At 59.6% G+C, this 14,871-nt stretch overlaps 1 protein-coding gene across 1 annotated transcript in view; it reads right to left on the reverse strand.

Annotated features, from left to right (window-relative positions):
- Window positions 1-1,670: 1,670 nt before the first annotated feature.
- The window catches only part of SIK3 (SIK family kinase 3), a 105,044-nt gene continuing 91,843 nt past the window's right edge, over window positions 1,671-14,871 (reverse strand). Inside the window, exons 20-25 of the mRNA XM_029957584.1 lie at window positions 14,681-14,871; window positions 13,227-14,089; window positions 4,577-4,740; window positions 3,588-3,720; window positions 2,597-2,766; window positions 1,671-1,890 (exon numbers count right to left, since the gene is read on the reverse strand). The exon at window positions 14,681-14,871 is cut by the window's right edge and continues 52 nt beyond it. Of these exons, the coding sequence (XP_029813444.1) occupies window positions 2,609-2,766; window positions 3,588-3,720; window positions 4,577-4,740; window positions 13,227-14,089; window positions 14,681-14,871 (1,509 nt within the window). The 3' untranslated portion in view covers window positions 1,671-1,890; window positions 2,597-2,608. The remainder of the gene's footprint in view (window positions 1,891-2,596; window positions 2,767-3,587; window positions 3,721-4,576; window positions 4,741-13,226; window positions 14,090-14,680) is intronic.

The raw sequence follows: 14,871 nt of genomic DNA on the forward strand, positions 1-14,871 counted from the left end.
TATTGGTCACTACAATACAAAGCGATGATGCCCCGCGCGTGCGGCTTGCAGGACGGCAGGGTCACGAGGCCCGCAGGCGCTCACCTGGCCGGGCGCCGGGGGACGGCGGCCTGCTCTTCAGCAGTTGGGTCCCACGTAAACACGACAGGCCGAGCACGTGTGTGAGGGGCGGCGGGGGCGGCGGCGCTGAAGCGGGCCCCGAGAGGTCAAACAGTCGCTGTCCGGGTCTTCTTAGCCTCCTGCCGGTGAGGAGCTGGTGGCCTCACCAAGGGGAGGGGAGACTGGGGGCCGTGGAAACACGGGACAGATCCCGAGAGAGAGGCTCTCGCATTGCAGAAGTCCACTCGAGGGACATCGGGTCCGGGAGCTGAGCTGCCGGGATCAGTGAGAAGGGCGAGCCACACGGGAGTCCCGTCAGCACTGTGAGGACGGCCACGTGGGCACCCACTGTCTTCTGTGCAAAATCAGGGTGAAAGACTAGGAGGGGCCTGGGGACCCTTTGTCGTCTTTTCCCAGGAGAGAGGATCAAGAGTCAGAATATTTAATATGTCTTTCTTGCTTTGAAGTTCAGAAGGAGATACCCCAGATCCTCCGTCAGCCCCCAGCCAGCAGAGAGGACTTTGGTTTCTAACAGTGAAGAAACACAGAGAATGACAAACGGCAGCTGCTGCGGGTACACGGCTCCCGGGGCGGGCGGGGGGCCACACCTGTCACTGGCACGAGAAAGAGCTGTTCACAATTACAAGGTCTACAGAAGAGACTCCGAACAAAAGGTGCAAGTCACAATTCAAATAGAACAGAATCTGGTTAAACATGTCTCTTTTAAACAAAAATTCCTTTTGTTTTTATTTATTAATAATAATAACAATAATAATAACAGTAATATCAACATTTGCCAAAAACAGTTCCTACATGGTCAGGAGTTAAAATAGGGGCTGAGGAAGCCCAGGGAGGAGAAGGTGAGGAGAGAGGCGGGGCCCCAGACCACCTCCGTCCTCGCCCGGGTCAGAGGCTGCGGGGAAAGTGTGAGTGTGAAGAAACGATCCTGTGCGGCACAAAACAAAGTGAAGAGGAAGGGGGCGCAGGGGACCACTGTCGGGTCGGTCTGAGTGGAACCAGCAGGAAGGGGAGGCAGCCGACCCTCCCGGCTACGGGAGGGGCGCGGGGCTAGGAGAAGGCGGGCCAGGCCGCTCTCGGCCTCCACGCGAGCGCTCGGACGTGATCTTGGTCGGACACGTCTTTCAGGGGATCCCAGCAGTCAGGACCTTCCCAGGTTCCCGGCCTGGCGGTCCTTTTTGGTTGGAGTTTGCTCTCGTTCTGTTTGGCGAGCACCAAGGGCCGTCACCCCTTCCCGTCTCCCTTCCCCCGGCCACTAAGGAGCCAGAGGACGTTAAGTGTTAGCAGTCGCTCCTGGGAACAAGCAGCGCAGGGAACGGAAGCGGAGGGTGCTGGGGGGGGAGGGGGCTGGCTCTGGGTCTCCTGGCCTCTAGTTTTAACTGCTTTGTTCTTCTGTCTCAACAAAGGAAAGGAAGAAAGAAAGAAAAAAGAAAAAGAGTGAAACAAATAAAGAAGAGAGAAAATCACCTCCAAAATTTAAAAAAAAAAAAAAATCAAACCAAAACCAAACCAAACCAAACCACCAACTCAAATATACCAAATACACTTTCACGAAAGGTGGCAAACACGGATATCCTGTTTATTTCCTTGGTGACTTGGTCGTACAGGCAAACGTGGCAAAACCCCTCAGAACCCAAAAGAGCCGCACGACTGACAGCCAGAGGGAGGGAAGGAGCCGTGACACGCTAGGCGGGCAGAGACACAATGGCGATTGGCGCCATGCTGCTAGATACTGTTGGTTTAAAGTCATCTCATTCCGAGCTGTACACACACCTGCAACGGAGCAGACACACAGGAGAGTCAGTTCGAACAAGAGGCTCAAACACTCCTTTGAAAACGTTCAAGAAACGCAGCTGGCTCACTTCACCCCAGGGACTTTGAGAGGTCTGCCACACTGAGGCCCGGAGACGGGTCAGCCAGAGGGCTTAGCCATCCCTGGCCTCTGTCAGAGTTCTCAAGGACAGAAGCGATGCTACCTGCTGCTCGGTCAGGCACTACTGCAGCCCCGCTGGCCAGATTCCCTGTTTCCCGCCACCGGCCTCTGATCACATAGTTCTGCTGCCGGGAATACGCTTCCACTTGCAGCACTGCCTTGAAAAGTATGGCTGGACAGGCGTTCTTGCTGCGTTTCCTGCCTCAGGACCTGAATTCAGGGACCGTCCTTCCTTGAGCACCCTGGCCAGAGGGGGCCCGTCCTCCGGAGCCGCAGCTCACCTCCTGCCTCGGGGAAGGCCACGGCACCTGCAACACGTGTCTTGTCCCCGTAAGTAAATCGAGGGACTCCGGCCAGCACTTCCCCTGCATGCTTCCCACCTGCCCCCCCCGGGACGACCAGCACAGCGCTTCGCGGCAGAGCAGGAAGATGCAAAGACGGGAGGGGAGGGATGGCGCTTCGAGTTCACGGGCCACCACACACAGAGGGCCCAGCGGCTGGCCCGAGGCCAAGGGCGGGGCTGGCCCTGGCCAGGGAAACACTCACTCTCCGTCGCCTCTACACGCCTGCCTGCTCCATGCTGAAGGAGACCTCGGGGTGCTTGTAGCTGAGCAGAATGTCTGTGACGCACGTGGAGGGGTAGCAGGAGGAGTTTAGATGCTGGCTGCCATCAGCCAGGTCCGGATGCTCGTGACCAGCTAGACTCTCCCTGCGTTCTGCAAGACCAGAAGGAACGTGTGAGCTCTGCAGAGGGCTGGGGCGGTGGCAGGAAGAGAAGTCTGAGCACCCTGGAGCGGCGCGCTCACCCTGACTTCTAGCTCACGCAGGCCCGTGGCTGCGGCTGGGCCGGACTCCTCCCGTGCTAACCCCACTCGGGCCCATGGCCCACGGCGGCGCGGCTGCCGACAGCACGCGGCCCCCTCGGAGAGACTTGGCTCGCCGGGGGAGGAGCCCGTGTTGGCGCCAGCAGGCACAGTCACCGGGCACGCCCCGGGCTCCGGGCGCTCTTCTGAGCACGGTGAGCCAGCTAAGCACGTAGCACAATCCAGGATAGCGGCTCTATTGTTCCTGCACTTTCACAGAGGAGGACCCTGGGGTTCCGGAAAGTTCCGTGCCTTATCCATGGAGCCTATAAAAGGCAAAGCCAGAATTTACTGCTGACCTGTCCGCTCCAAAGCCTATGCTTGTAGCTGTTACGACACCTCCCTTCGCTGGCTCTGAGGAGAGGCAGACAGGGCCCCCTAGGATACTACGCCCTCTAGCCAGAGCTAGGAAGGCCGTTCCTAGAGCGGCATCGATCAAAGCTTCACGACGACCGTGGTGCCGCTTCCCAGTCACAACGACTGTGCCCTGCTTCTTCACATGCTCATTCTCGAAGGAGAGACGCGGGGAAGGCTTTGGGTCCGGACCCCCTGGGGAAGCTACGGCTTCCCATCTTCCCCTGAACCCTGCCTACAGAAGAGGAGAAGGGTCACCAGTGAAGATGGGGGGCCCCTCCAGAGACGTCCCCAGGTGCCCCGTGCGTAAGGCCCCTCACCCCCAGGTTCCCCATCTGGAAACTGCTGGCTCCCCATGAGCGAGGCCTGGCTGAGCACGGCGTCTGACATCCGGGCGGAGCTGAGTGCTTTTCCAGCCACCAGGCTCATCCCTGGCAGGCTATCCAGCTGCACCTGCAGAAAACAGTCAGGGAGAGAAGTCAGGACGCCAGGGAACATGCTCTCAGGTGGCCCTCAGGGGCAGCCATTCCCTCTACAAGGGCCCGGGCACAGGGCAGCGTCAGGCGGCGGTCCCAAGCCGTGCCCCCAGACTCCCTTCCTCGGAGGCGCCATCCTTCCCCCGTGGGCGAGGGTGGGGGGAGGGATGCATGGTGAACCTCAGCGGATGGTCACGTGCCCTTGACAACCACCCGGCCTTCCCAAACCAGGCTCCTGGCCTGTCCCCATCACCACGAGGACTGGGGTCTGAGGACCGGACTGTCCAACAGCGCCCTGCGTGAGCACCGCGGCACGCTCCGTCAGTCCTGTCCCCCACAGCGCCACAGCGGCTGAGCACTTGAAATAGGGCTAGTGTGACTGAGAAACTAAATTCTCTATTTCATTTTAAATACATTTAAGTTTGGATGGCCGCACGCGGCTAGCTGCTGCCGTATTCGACGCTGCCGCCCTAGGAAAGGACAGGTTTGCGGAGCGGGGTTGGTTCCCTTATCTGAATAGTTCCACAGAAATGTTGGAAAACTACCCAAAAGTCTACGGGTTCACTTGCTTGGGCTGGGGTTTAGACCATCTGGGGACAAGTTAGAACTCAGCCCAGAAGGAACAGAGAGCAACTACTCAGGATTCCTCGCTCGGAAGTTTGGAGTACAGATTCTCCTGGTCTGTGAGACTGACGCACAGCCATGCCTGCATCGACCCCGGGGTGCTGGGCCCCGGCTGGGGGCACTGGGGGCGGCGGTGAGCGGTGACCCCAGGGCTGCCGCAGGGGTGGGACCGGTAGGGCCACTTCCGAGAAGCAGCAAGGCCAACATACGTAAGCGTCGTCACTGTTCTGGATCGTGTGGTGTCTCTGGAGGGTCCGGGGCCTGTGGGGCTCGGTGGCCGAGGGGCGGGGCGGGTACCCCAGGCCGTTGTGGTCCGGCAGCTCCGCGGCTCGTCCCGGAGAACTTCTGTCCATGCAGTTCCCTGTGATGGACTCTGAGGGGACAGAGCAAAACAGGGTCAGCGGCCCTCGAGCTCCTCCCGACTTGTCACTCGGTCAGAGAACGGTCTTGCTGGAGGCAGTCCCCGATGGTGAGACCACGTGGGCGCCATCTGCACCCCTCAGCTGGCTGCTCGGGGCGCCTGGAGGGGCGTGCCCCGCCTGCCGCCCGGGTCCCACAGCAAACCTGAGCCTCCACCTGGAGGGTTCCTGAAGCCTCACAAGGAAAAGTCTGCGCGACAGCGGTTGACTGGCCCACACTGAGCGCTTCTGTTTTGCTTCTTCCTCTGCCGGCCTCACAGTACTCTTTCCCCGACCCACGTGCACGTGAGAGTCTTTCTTGGAGTTCTCCGGGACCTCCTGCCTGGAGGGATGGCCTCCATCCTGGGGACGCCTTCTCTCTCTTCCGTGGCTTCCCCTTCGGGGGACTGGCCCGCCCCCTCTTCTGCGTTTGGAACTGCTCCCCAACTGGTCCACGGCTCCTCCCCCTTTACATTTGTACCTTGACCTCCTCTCTCTCCTCACGCTCACTTTAGTAATATCATCTATTTTCAGGGCTTCAACTATATTGCCTCTAGATAAAGAACTACTGAAATGCCTTTTAATAAACTCCAAATCCGTAATTCCAACTCTTACCCCGGAGAGCCAGCTGCCACCTGACGCTTCCCACACCCGTTCCACACTCGTCAGCACCCTGACCCACAGGCTCTCTCTCTCTCACACATCCTGGTTTCCCGGCCTGTGCTCCTAACCTTCGGGATGTGAGCTCGCGGGGTGGGGGTGGGGGGCTGCCTGGTGGTTCCTCACTCCTGGCTCCATGTCACCATAAACCTCAAGAATCTACCGCTACAATGTTGGTCACTCAGTCCCACTCTTTCCAATCTCATGCTTCCCCCGAAGCCGCACCCCCTCTTGCCTGGATTACCAGCCGCCACCCGCCCCCAGCCCTCTACCGCTTCGCTACAAAGATTAATCCCCTCCCCTTCGTAGGTGGCCCAAACAGCTCGTTGGGACAGCGCTGTCCCAGCCCACCGCCCAGTGAGGACGGCACACGACCCTCCCCCACGTGCCAGGCTGCACTCTTCCCCACCCGATCTCTGCCCCTCCCCTGGAGACGCTCGCTGCTTCTTCCATTCCACCCAATCCAAATCCACTCGCCTCCCTAGGTCCATCTCAAATGTTAACATCTTTTTCAAAAATGTTTGTTTATTTTTGAGAGACAGAGAGGCAGAGGATCCAAAGCAGGCTCCAGACTCTGAGCTGTCAGCACAGAGCCCGATGTGGGGACTGACCTTACAAACCACAAGATCATGACCGGAGCCAAAGTTGGACAAGTAACCGACTGAGCCACCCAGACGCCCCTCAAATGTTAACCATCTTTATGGAGCTCTCCCTTCAAGATAAAGATCTTTGCTTCCTTTAAACGTCAGAAAACTTCAAAGGGCTCTTACTACTCTAACATTATTCCTGACACCATTTCCAATTGTGTATTCGTCTTGTTGTTCTTATCAGCCTGTAAGTTCTCTGAGGACAAGAATTGTGTCTTATGCAGGTGTGAGCCGTCAACAGTCCAGAACAGCATCTTACACCCGGCGGGTAGGGAATAATCCCATCAGTCATGCCCCAGGGGACTAGACACTGAGAAAAGTGTTGGAGAGGACTGAGTATTTCCTCTTGACCAGCAGGGGTCACGAGATGACCAGGCCACCACCACGCTGATCGGACCCTCCCGGTCGCAGCGCTGGCTCTGGTCCTGGAGCGCCTGGCACTGAACAAATGCGTTGTCCACACGCTGATCTGTGTTGTCAAGGCTCCTCGGCGACCATCGGGCTCATCTTCTGATGAACTCCACCTTGGCGAGCCCAGGTGTTTCCAAAGGTTTTAACGGAAAACACAGCACCTATGCCAACCGTGCCCCTCCAAAGTCTACTTGAATAATAGAAGTAAAATGGGCTGTGTGAGTGGTGGCTACAGGTTTCAGGTCTCCAGAATCAAATGACCTCCAACAGGAGTCAAAGTTAGACCCGGCTTAGAGGCCGGGGTGGGGCGGGAAGGGTGGGGAACCAACTGACCTGCATGTTGCTGACAAGGCAGCGCCTCTGGAGGAAAATGAGAGGAGGGAAGTTTCCCAAATGCCGAACGTGATGGCGAGTGAGAAATATTTTGGAAGTTCTCTGAGCAGAGACCAAAGAAACAAATAGAAGCCAACCAACTCTTTTGCTCTCGAAAGCTGACCGCCAGAAGAACAGGAAGAGAAAGGAGAACCGACAGCAGGACTTGCCACGTGGGCACACGGCCCATCTCCTCTCGGTGGGCACAGCTCACGGGCTCGACCTGGGCCAACAGAGCCCAGGGGCAGGCAGTGGAGCACCGCTGGCTGTGGTCCACCGCACCCAGAGGCCACACCAACAGCTGCTGCTTACTTTTTCGGAGCATTTCCGAAGGCCTGTCTTCTCTTCCCTGAGCACTAACGCCATCCACTTGGGTCCCTGGGGTTCCTTCCTTCCGGGTAACAGCAGGCTGCACCCCCTGCTCCGCCAAAGACGACTCGAGAGCGCGCCTGGCCAAAGATTTCCCCGAACGCGAGGGAACAGCAAAGCCAACCCAACCGACGATTCTGCTTCTTGACGTCGGCTCCTTCCCACCTCGTCCAGCGGCCTCCCCTAGAGTTGAGTTATTAGGTACGCTAAGTCTCCTTTCCCTTTTTTTGAATTTATTTTTATTTCTGAGAACGAGGCTTCTCCAAACCCAAACAGCCACCCTGGTTTCCTGCTGTGGGGAAGGTCACACGGTCCTGTCCCTGTCCCTCTCTTCCCGGCCCCCAAGTCTGGGCCCCGCGTGCCTGGCGAGCGCCAGCACGCAGAGCCAGCACGGGCTCGAGGAACCCCCGGCGAGCCTTCCTGGCCCCCAGCCTGGCATCAGGAGCGCACACTCGGGGTCCGGGAGGCCAGGGCTGGGGCGCTGGCTCCCCCAGGGCTCCTGAGGAGCGGGGGCTTGGGCAGGTCCGGGGCCTCCCTGGGTCTCAGTCTATCAGTGAAGTAGGACTTACCCCACAGGCGTGGAAGTGCTCGGTGCCCTGAAAGAGCCTGGCAAACCCTGGAGTCACTTTCACCCATTTCGGGTGTCAGATCTGAGTGCGCGGGGCATAGCGACCCAGGTGACAGAAACAAACGAGGGACCCTGTGTCCAGAATTGTGGGGCAATTTACCCAGATGTGAGTGAGCGAGTTACTGACACTTTAACTTCCAGAGTTTGGTTTAGGAGTTGGGGTTAAGTGCCTCTTGTTTAGGAGAGACTAATGTAAATTTAAAACTAGATGAAAACAAGTAGATTAATAGGACTTAGGCCGCAAAGCTTCAGTTTATTCTGCAGGCCTGAGATCCGGAAGGGCTGGCCTCTTCTGCTTGGCAGAGAGCATGCCAGGCGCCGAAGGAGGGGCGAGGGGGCCTAGGCGGGAGAGCGTAAGACGGGGACCCGAGCCCTTGAAGCCCAGGTCCAGCTCCGTCACCGACGGCGTATAAGCCCGGCCAGCAGCACCATCTAACCTATGTCCCGATCTGAGAAATGAGGGCTGTCACTGGGGGCTCAGAAGACACTATGGGCAAAAGGCCCTTTATTACACGGTAAAGGATTATACGGGTAAAGTATTATTTTTAATAAGAACGTCAAGTCCCAAGTCTCTAGTCCTTTGTGTCGCTCCGCAGCGCCCTTCCGACCATGGGAGGGGGTGTGTGGCGGGGGCAGGGACGGCCACTAACCTACTGACCGAGGGACAGGAAACCCAGGCTCAAGCCTTTGGTGCCAGTTCAGCAGCTAGAGGCGCGGTCAAGGTCACCGAAGGACGTATCAGTAACGGCGGAAAGAGGACCTCCGGGAGCAGCGCCCTCAGGTGCGGACCTGGGTCGGGCTGAGAGGGTACAGGGCTGGAGGGGGGACATCTGGTCGCACAGGGGCCGAGCGCACAGAGGGACGCGGTGCACAGGCCCCGCCCCGGGGACTCCAGGCCAGCTTGCACAACGCTCTGTTGAATCTGTCAATGTTGACTCACCCTTACTCAGTTACTGGGCTTTAAGAGAGAAGGAGAGCAAGGACTCGTGTGCGTGTCCCTCGTAAAGGTTCTCGGGGGTGAGCCGGGCCCAGCCGGTCATTGTCTGACCCTCCGTGGGGCCTGGGTCCACGAGTGCGCTGCGAACGCTGCCGGGGCTCGGGGGACAGGGTGCGGCTCTTCCCCGGTCCAGCGGGTGACCTCTCAGTGTGACCTGGCCACGCGGCTGGACGTCTCTGCCGTGGACGCTGACCCGCGGCGTTCAGTCTTCCTGCACTGACCGTGGTCGCTGCCCGTCTGCCCCGAGGACCCGCTAGCTGTCTTCTTTACTAATGACACCTCTCACAGCGCTCATTCCGAACCCTTCAGAGTAACGCGCCTTTGTGAGCCTGCCAGCCTCCCCCCAGCGGATTAGAAGCCCCCTGAGGGCAAGCGCTTTACCGGTTCACCCCTGCACTCCCCACGGCACCTACAATCCTGTGCAACCTTGTAGGCTCTCTTGTTGTGGAAATAAGCGATGAAGTGCTTGGGGACCACCAGCAACCACACAGAGAGGGAAGGATCCTTAGAGGAAATAGCAGGCATTCCTCTCCCTCCCGAGAGATAAGCAGCAGGAGCCGCCCCGACAGCCTGCAGGGAGCTGGGGGGTGCCGTCACGACCCCTCTTGGCAAAAGCGACAGCCGTTCTCTGTAGGCTCTTTGGTGACATGATGCTCCAAGCTCTCAAGTTTTAAAAATTATAGAATCACGTCAGCTTAAAGCAGCAAAAGATGGCGGACCCACAGCCTCCAGGGTGCAAGGGTTGGGACAGTCCATTCCAGGCGGCTGTGAGCGGGCAGCCCGGGCAGGGGCAGAACCGCACGGGATTCCATCCCCCCTCACGGGCCTGAGCTTCGTCACGCAGGGACAGAAAGGGGGGCAGCGACGGGCAGGCCCGGACGGACAACGGGGCCACCTCAGGATAAGACAGCGTTTTAAACACACGGGTCACATTCCTACCGGTGGTTTTAACTCCTGAGCAGCGCGGGGCCGCCGGATCATAGGATCACAGCACCTCAGTGCCCTGGATAATAAAATCACAGTAACCAACTGGTGGCTTCGTTTGAAGATGACTGTACGTGTGGCTTCAGAAGTCACGAAATAGGAATGGATGTTAGAGGCAAAGCAAGAGAGGCCGTCCGCTGTAGCTACGTCAGAGTAAGTTCAGAGTCAGCTGGGTGGACGGAACGCAGGATCATCTCTACGATGTATTGGCCAGCAGGGCCGGAGCCAGACTCTTCTAGAAGAGTCAGGAAAAGCCTATTTAAAAAAAAAAAGACGACTTTGGGGGGAAGCTGCCTGCAGGACTGATAAGGAGGCACCAAGCCCAGGGCAGGAGGGCCTTGGGGGATGCGCTTCTGGCTGGATTCCTCCAGAGACTGAAGACAGGAAGAGAGGACTGAGGGGATAATGTGGTGTGGTGGAGGGGGGAGGGGAGAAGGGAGGGGAGAAGGGAGGGAGAGGGGAGAGGGGGGGGAAATGGCTCAGCCGGGAGAGGCGGCAGGGGGAGGAGTCACAAGAACTGCGACCCTGAGGCTCTGGCCGGAAGTAAGTGAGGGCCTTGGACCGCTTGGCGCGGGCTGCCGGGTCTAGCTCATGCTCTGGTTTTGGAAAACCTCTGCGCAGATACAAACAGCGTGCAAAGCGGTATTAAAGGCAAACTAAGGTTACTGCTGCCACGGACTTCGGTTCTATTTTCATTGGACACAATTTCTGTTTTCGCTCACTAGCCAATTTCCCTTTGTGTCTGCGTGAATAACACTGGAGGGCTCCCGGGGTGGCCCAGTCGGTTAGGCGTCTGACTTACTCAGCTCAGGTCATGAGCTCAGGTTCGAGCCCCGCGTCGGGCTCTCTCCTGTCAGCCCAGAGCCCACTTCGGACCCTCCGCTCCCCTGTGCCCGCGCTCTCTCTCAAAAATGAGTAAATGTTAAAAAAAAAAAGGGAGAGAACACATTGTGTACCATTATATCACAGGTAATTGTGTTAAACTTTAATAAATTAGCATTTTTCGGGTGCCTGGGGGGCCTAGGTGGTTAAGTGTCCGACTTCGGCCCAGGTCACGATCTCGCCATTCAGAGTTCAAGCCCTGCACCAGGCTCTGTGCTGGCAGCTCTGTGGAGCTGCCTCGGATCTGTGTCTCCCTCTCTCTGCCCTGCCTCTTTCTCTCTCTCAAAAACAAACATGAAAAATATTAACAAAAATTTAAAAAAATAATAAATCAGCATTTTCAAGGTGGGGAAACAAAGACAATGCCTGCCCTCACCTCATGCGCACTTCCCTGCAGACCCGCCGGGCCTCCTGCTCGCCCCTGCGCCTCACGGAGACCCTCCCACCTGCCTGCTCGCCCCCGCGCCTCCCCTCCATCCACACGGGGAGTCCTCTCCATCCACAAGGCCCAGCTCGGAGGCCACTTGCTGCGGGAAACCCCGCTCCTCTGACCCAGGCCCTCCGCTCCCCTCTGGCGTCCCCGCCGGCTGCATCCTGCCTCGCTCTGTGCACCTGGCAGGCCGGGAGCCGCTGGAGGAGGGGCTGCTCGGGCAGTTATGGGGCACAGGTGAATTCGGGCCTCCCCCTGCCCGTCTGTGTGCAGGAGTCACACAGGAGGGAAAACCGAAGAGAAGTTAGCATCTTTGAAGAAAAGCATTTCCAAGGCCGCTTCCGTCCATGCTGGGGCGGGCTGGGGGGGCGCCCAGCTCTGCTCTTTCCTCGGAGCCTCGCACGCCAGGGCGCGCCGGGTCAGCACCTGCTGCGGTGAGCTGAGCGACTCGGGTCCAGGTGCCGCTGAGCAGTGGTTCACCTTGGGGGCAAATTACATAACCCGTGCCTCATTTGTCTCACTGGTAAAATGGGGACAGGAAGAGTTACTCCCTCCTAGGCTGTTATGAGGATTGAACGAATTTATGTAGGAGCAGCAGGGGTGCCGGGCACACAGATGGCACCGGAGCGACGTCAGCCATTCCCCAGCTGATCCGGTGACAACCTTCATTCACGCAGGAGGCCTTGCCCCACCACCCCGATACCATCATCCTGCCTCTGCAGGAACACTCCCAGTGACGGGGCTCTGAGGCTGCTGAGGTAGCTTATTCCAGAAAGTTCTTATTAAGGTCTTCTCCAGGAGTCAACATCTGCTGCAAGTTCTATCCTGATCTTGACCCTGGCCCATAATGTGGGCCCCAAAGAGTCTAATCCCTTCTTCCCTCCGGGAGTTAGGATGGTTCTCCTTAGTTTCCTTCCCCTAAGCCACATCATCCCAGGTCTGTGGGCATCCCAGAGGCCCCGGCTCTGAAACCTCCCACCATCCTGTGTCCGCCCAGAAGCCCAGCAGCCGCAGGAGAGCACGGCATGCGGGGCTGGTGCAGGCCTCTACGCGGGACAGCACCCGTTTGTTCAAAAGCCCCGGATTTTTAAACTGGTCTGCGCAACCACATGGCCGCCCCATCGGTGCGTCAATGCACACAGCCGGGCAGCACCAAGGCCTCTTCACAAACTGATCCAGAGCAAGGCCTTCCGTCCCACTCTGCGCCACAGGGCCTGACCCCCTAGGGGTCTGTGCGTTGGCCTTGAAGGGCAGGACAGAGATGTGGGTAGCTCCGAGAGGGGGAGGACGGAGGATGCGCTCGGCTTCAAGGTCATACACTTTCTGGATTAACTCATTTCCCACGATCTATGCGGACGGGATGGAATCAGAGCAGGTTGGGTCTCGGGAGCCAACGGAAGCAGGTTTTCCGAGTCTGACCGACGGCTGGTCATCCTGATCTCCTTCGGGACGGAAGCGAACGCGCTCACGCATCACACAGTGGTGCGGGATGACGCGCGGGCCCCTGCGACGCCGTGGACGAGCTGAGCAGAGCGGGGACCGCGCCTCGCGCTGGCGTCTCGTTCTGGAGCAGCACGTGCTCCCCTCGTGCCCCAGTGCTCCTCCTGCCCGTGTTGCGCAGGTGAGAAAGATAAGGACCCGAGGGACTGAGTGACAAGTTACCCCATTCGGGCCGGGGGGCGGGGGCAGGGGGGCGGGGGCCGGGGGGCCAGGACAGAGGCGCTCTTTTGCCTCTGGGTCCAACACGACTCACACGAGCCGCACGTCCCTAGCGCTGGCTGACTGTGGTCCACGGCAGGAGTCGCGCTGGCCTGTCTGGATGGCGGGAGATTCGGGGTTCCAAGGAGCCACGGTGTGGACTGTTCGTACCGACTGCATTATCTAAGTGTTTGTTTCTACCTCTGCCGTTCTGAGAGAGGCGCCTTACCAGCTGGTGCCCGTGCCCTACGCACTGCTCCCCGAGAGGCTCCCGAAGGCCTCAGGAGTTCGCTCTCCTCGGAACACAGAGCCCCGGCTGGGAAAAGACACGCCCCCGAGTTACGGCAATGAGCCCGGGACTTTTACGTCGAAGGGGCGCTTACCTCGGCTGGACACCTGGTTTCTGCTGAACGCGGCAGGCGGCTGGTGTCGGTAGGCATGCATCCCCAACTCCTGTGCGTGGCTCACAGTTCCCAGTAAAGACTCGGGGTCCCCGGGTCCGCCAGTACTCAAGAGCAGGGGGCTGTCACGGCAACCTCTGGTCGTGGTATTTGGGCTGGTCCGGTCCGGAAAGCCATCCTTGGCCGCCTCACAGGGGCCCTCCTCCTCCATGCTCTCCGAGTGCGCAAGCGCCGGCTGGTGCGCGTACGCGTGGGCCGGGCTGGGGGGGGAGGCCTGGGCCATGCACTCCGGGGCCCTGGCTGGGAGAAGGTGCTGGGGGCTGCTGTGGTGGTGGTGGTACGAATCAGCGTTCTGGCCCGGCACAGCCTGGCGCTCGGCCGTGCCCTGTCCCCCGAGGCCGGGAGCCAGACTCCCAGCGTCCCCCTGGCTCATGTGCCTGAACAGCTCCTGGTACTCCTGCTGCCGCTGCTGCCTTCTGGCGAGCTGCGAGAACTCCACCGGGGGCAGCCGCATGTCCGAGTGGCCGGTGAGCGAGTGCCGGGGAGAGAGCAGTCCCTGCAGGATGTGGGGCACCTGCTGGTGTCGGGGATAGTCTGGCGGCGTGGGGGACAGCAGCGCCTGCTGCAGTGCCGACGCGGCATAGTGCGCTGGCTGCTGATGCGCACCGGGAGGGAAGGCGGGCAACTGGTCAAGTGGAGGGACTTTCAGGGCTTGGGCTGGAGGGAACCCCACTGCTGTCGAAGGGCCGCTGCTGCTGGGCGACCCCCGGGACGGGCCCGGAAACAGATGGGGGTGCAAATGCGCCTGGTCGTAGCTAGCCGGGGAGAACCGACTCACGGTCAAGCTGCAGACACAAAAGGGAGCAAGAACCAGGCATCCAGGTCAGGAGCGCGCGACTCGCCCCAGGACAGCTACCACTCCTCCTGGCAGGGGCCCGGGCACAGAGAGCTGGGGCGTGGCAGGCAGGCCAGCACCGCCCCTGCGCCTTCCCTTCCCCAGGACCGGCGGGGACTTGGGGCGCTGTGTGTGGAACGGGTCCTGCTCCAGCTCGCTGTCAGCAGCCTGGCCTATTTGTACGGCATTATCGGAGCGACTAAGTGGCACCGATCTCTTAGAGTAAGAGGGACAGGAAGGGAAAGACGCCTAAGAAACAGGGGGCAACTGGCATCCTAAGAAATTCCTCTAACAGGGCCATTCTTTCCTTGGCAGACAAATAGGAAGGCGGTTTGTCATTTTCCTCCTCTGTCAGCAAACAGGCTTCGGGCTCAACACCCCCCACCCCTCGCCCTGACGTCGGGAAAGGGGAGACGGGCACAGCGCAGGGCACAGCACAGCCAGACGCGCTCTCTTCCTCTCCTCGCCTCTCACCCCGCTAAGGCGCTTCCCCCCACCCGGGCCCCCCGGCCGGCCGGCTGGGGACTCCCGGCAGCCTCACCTGTGGGCCTCCGCGCTGTCGGCGCTCAGCTGCTTGGACAAGGGGCGGTGCCCGTAGCTGAGGGCGGCCATCAGGCTGGTGCGGTGCTGCATCTGGATCTGACCAGCACCGGGGCTGATGGGCACGCCCCGCCCGGCGGAGCCCGCCGCCCCCGGCATGCTGCCGAGCACGTCGACGGGCTCCTGCACTTG

The sequence above is a fragment of the Suricata suricatta genome, chromosome 11, assembly GCF_006229205.1.
Source record: "Suricata suricatta isolate VVHF042 chromosome 11, meerkat_22Aug2017_6uvM2_HiC, whole genome shotgun sequence".
NCBI lineage: Eukaryota > Metazoa > Chordata > Mammalia > Carnivora > Herpestidae > Suricata > Suricata suricatta.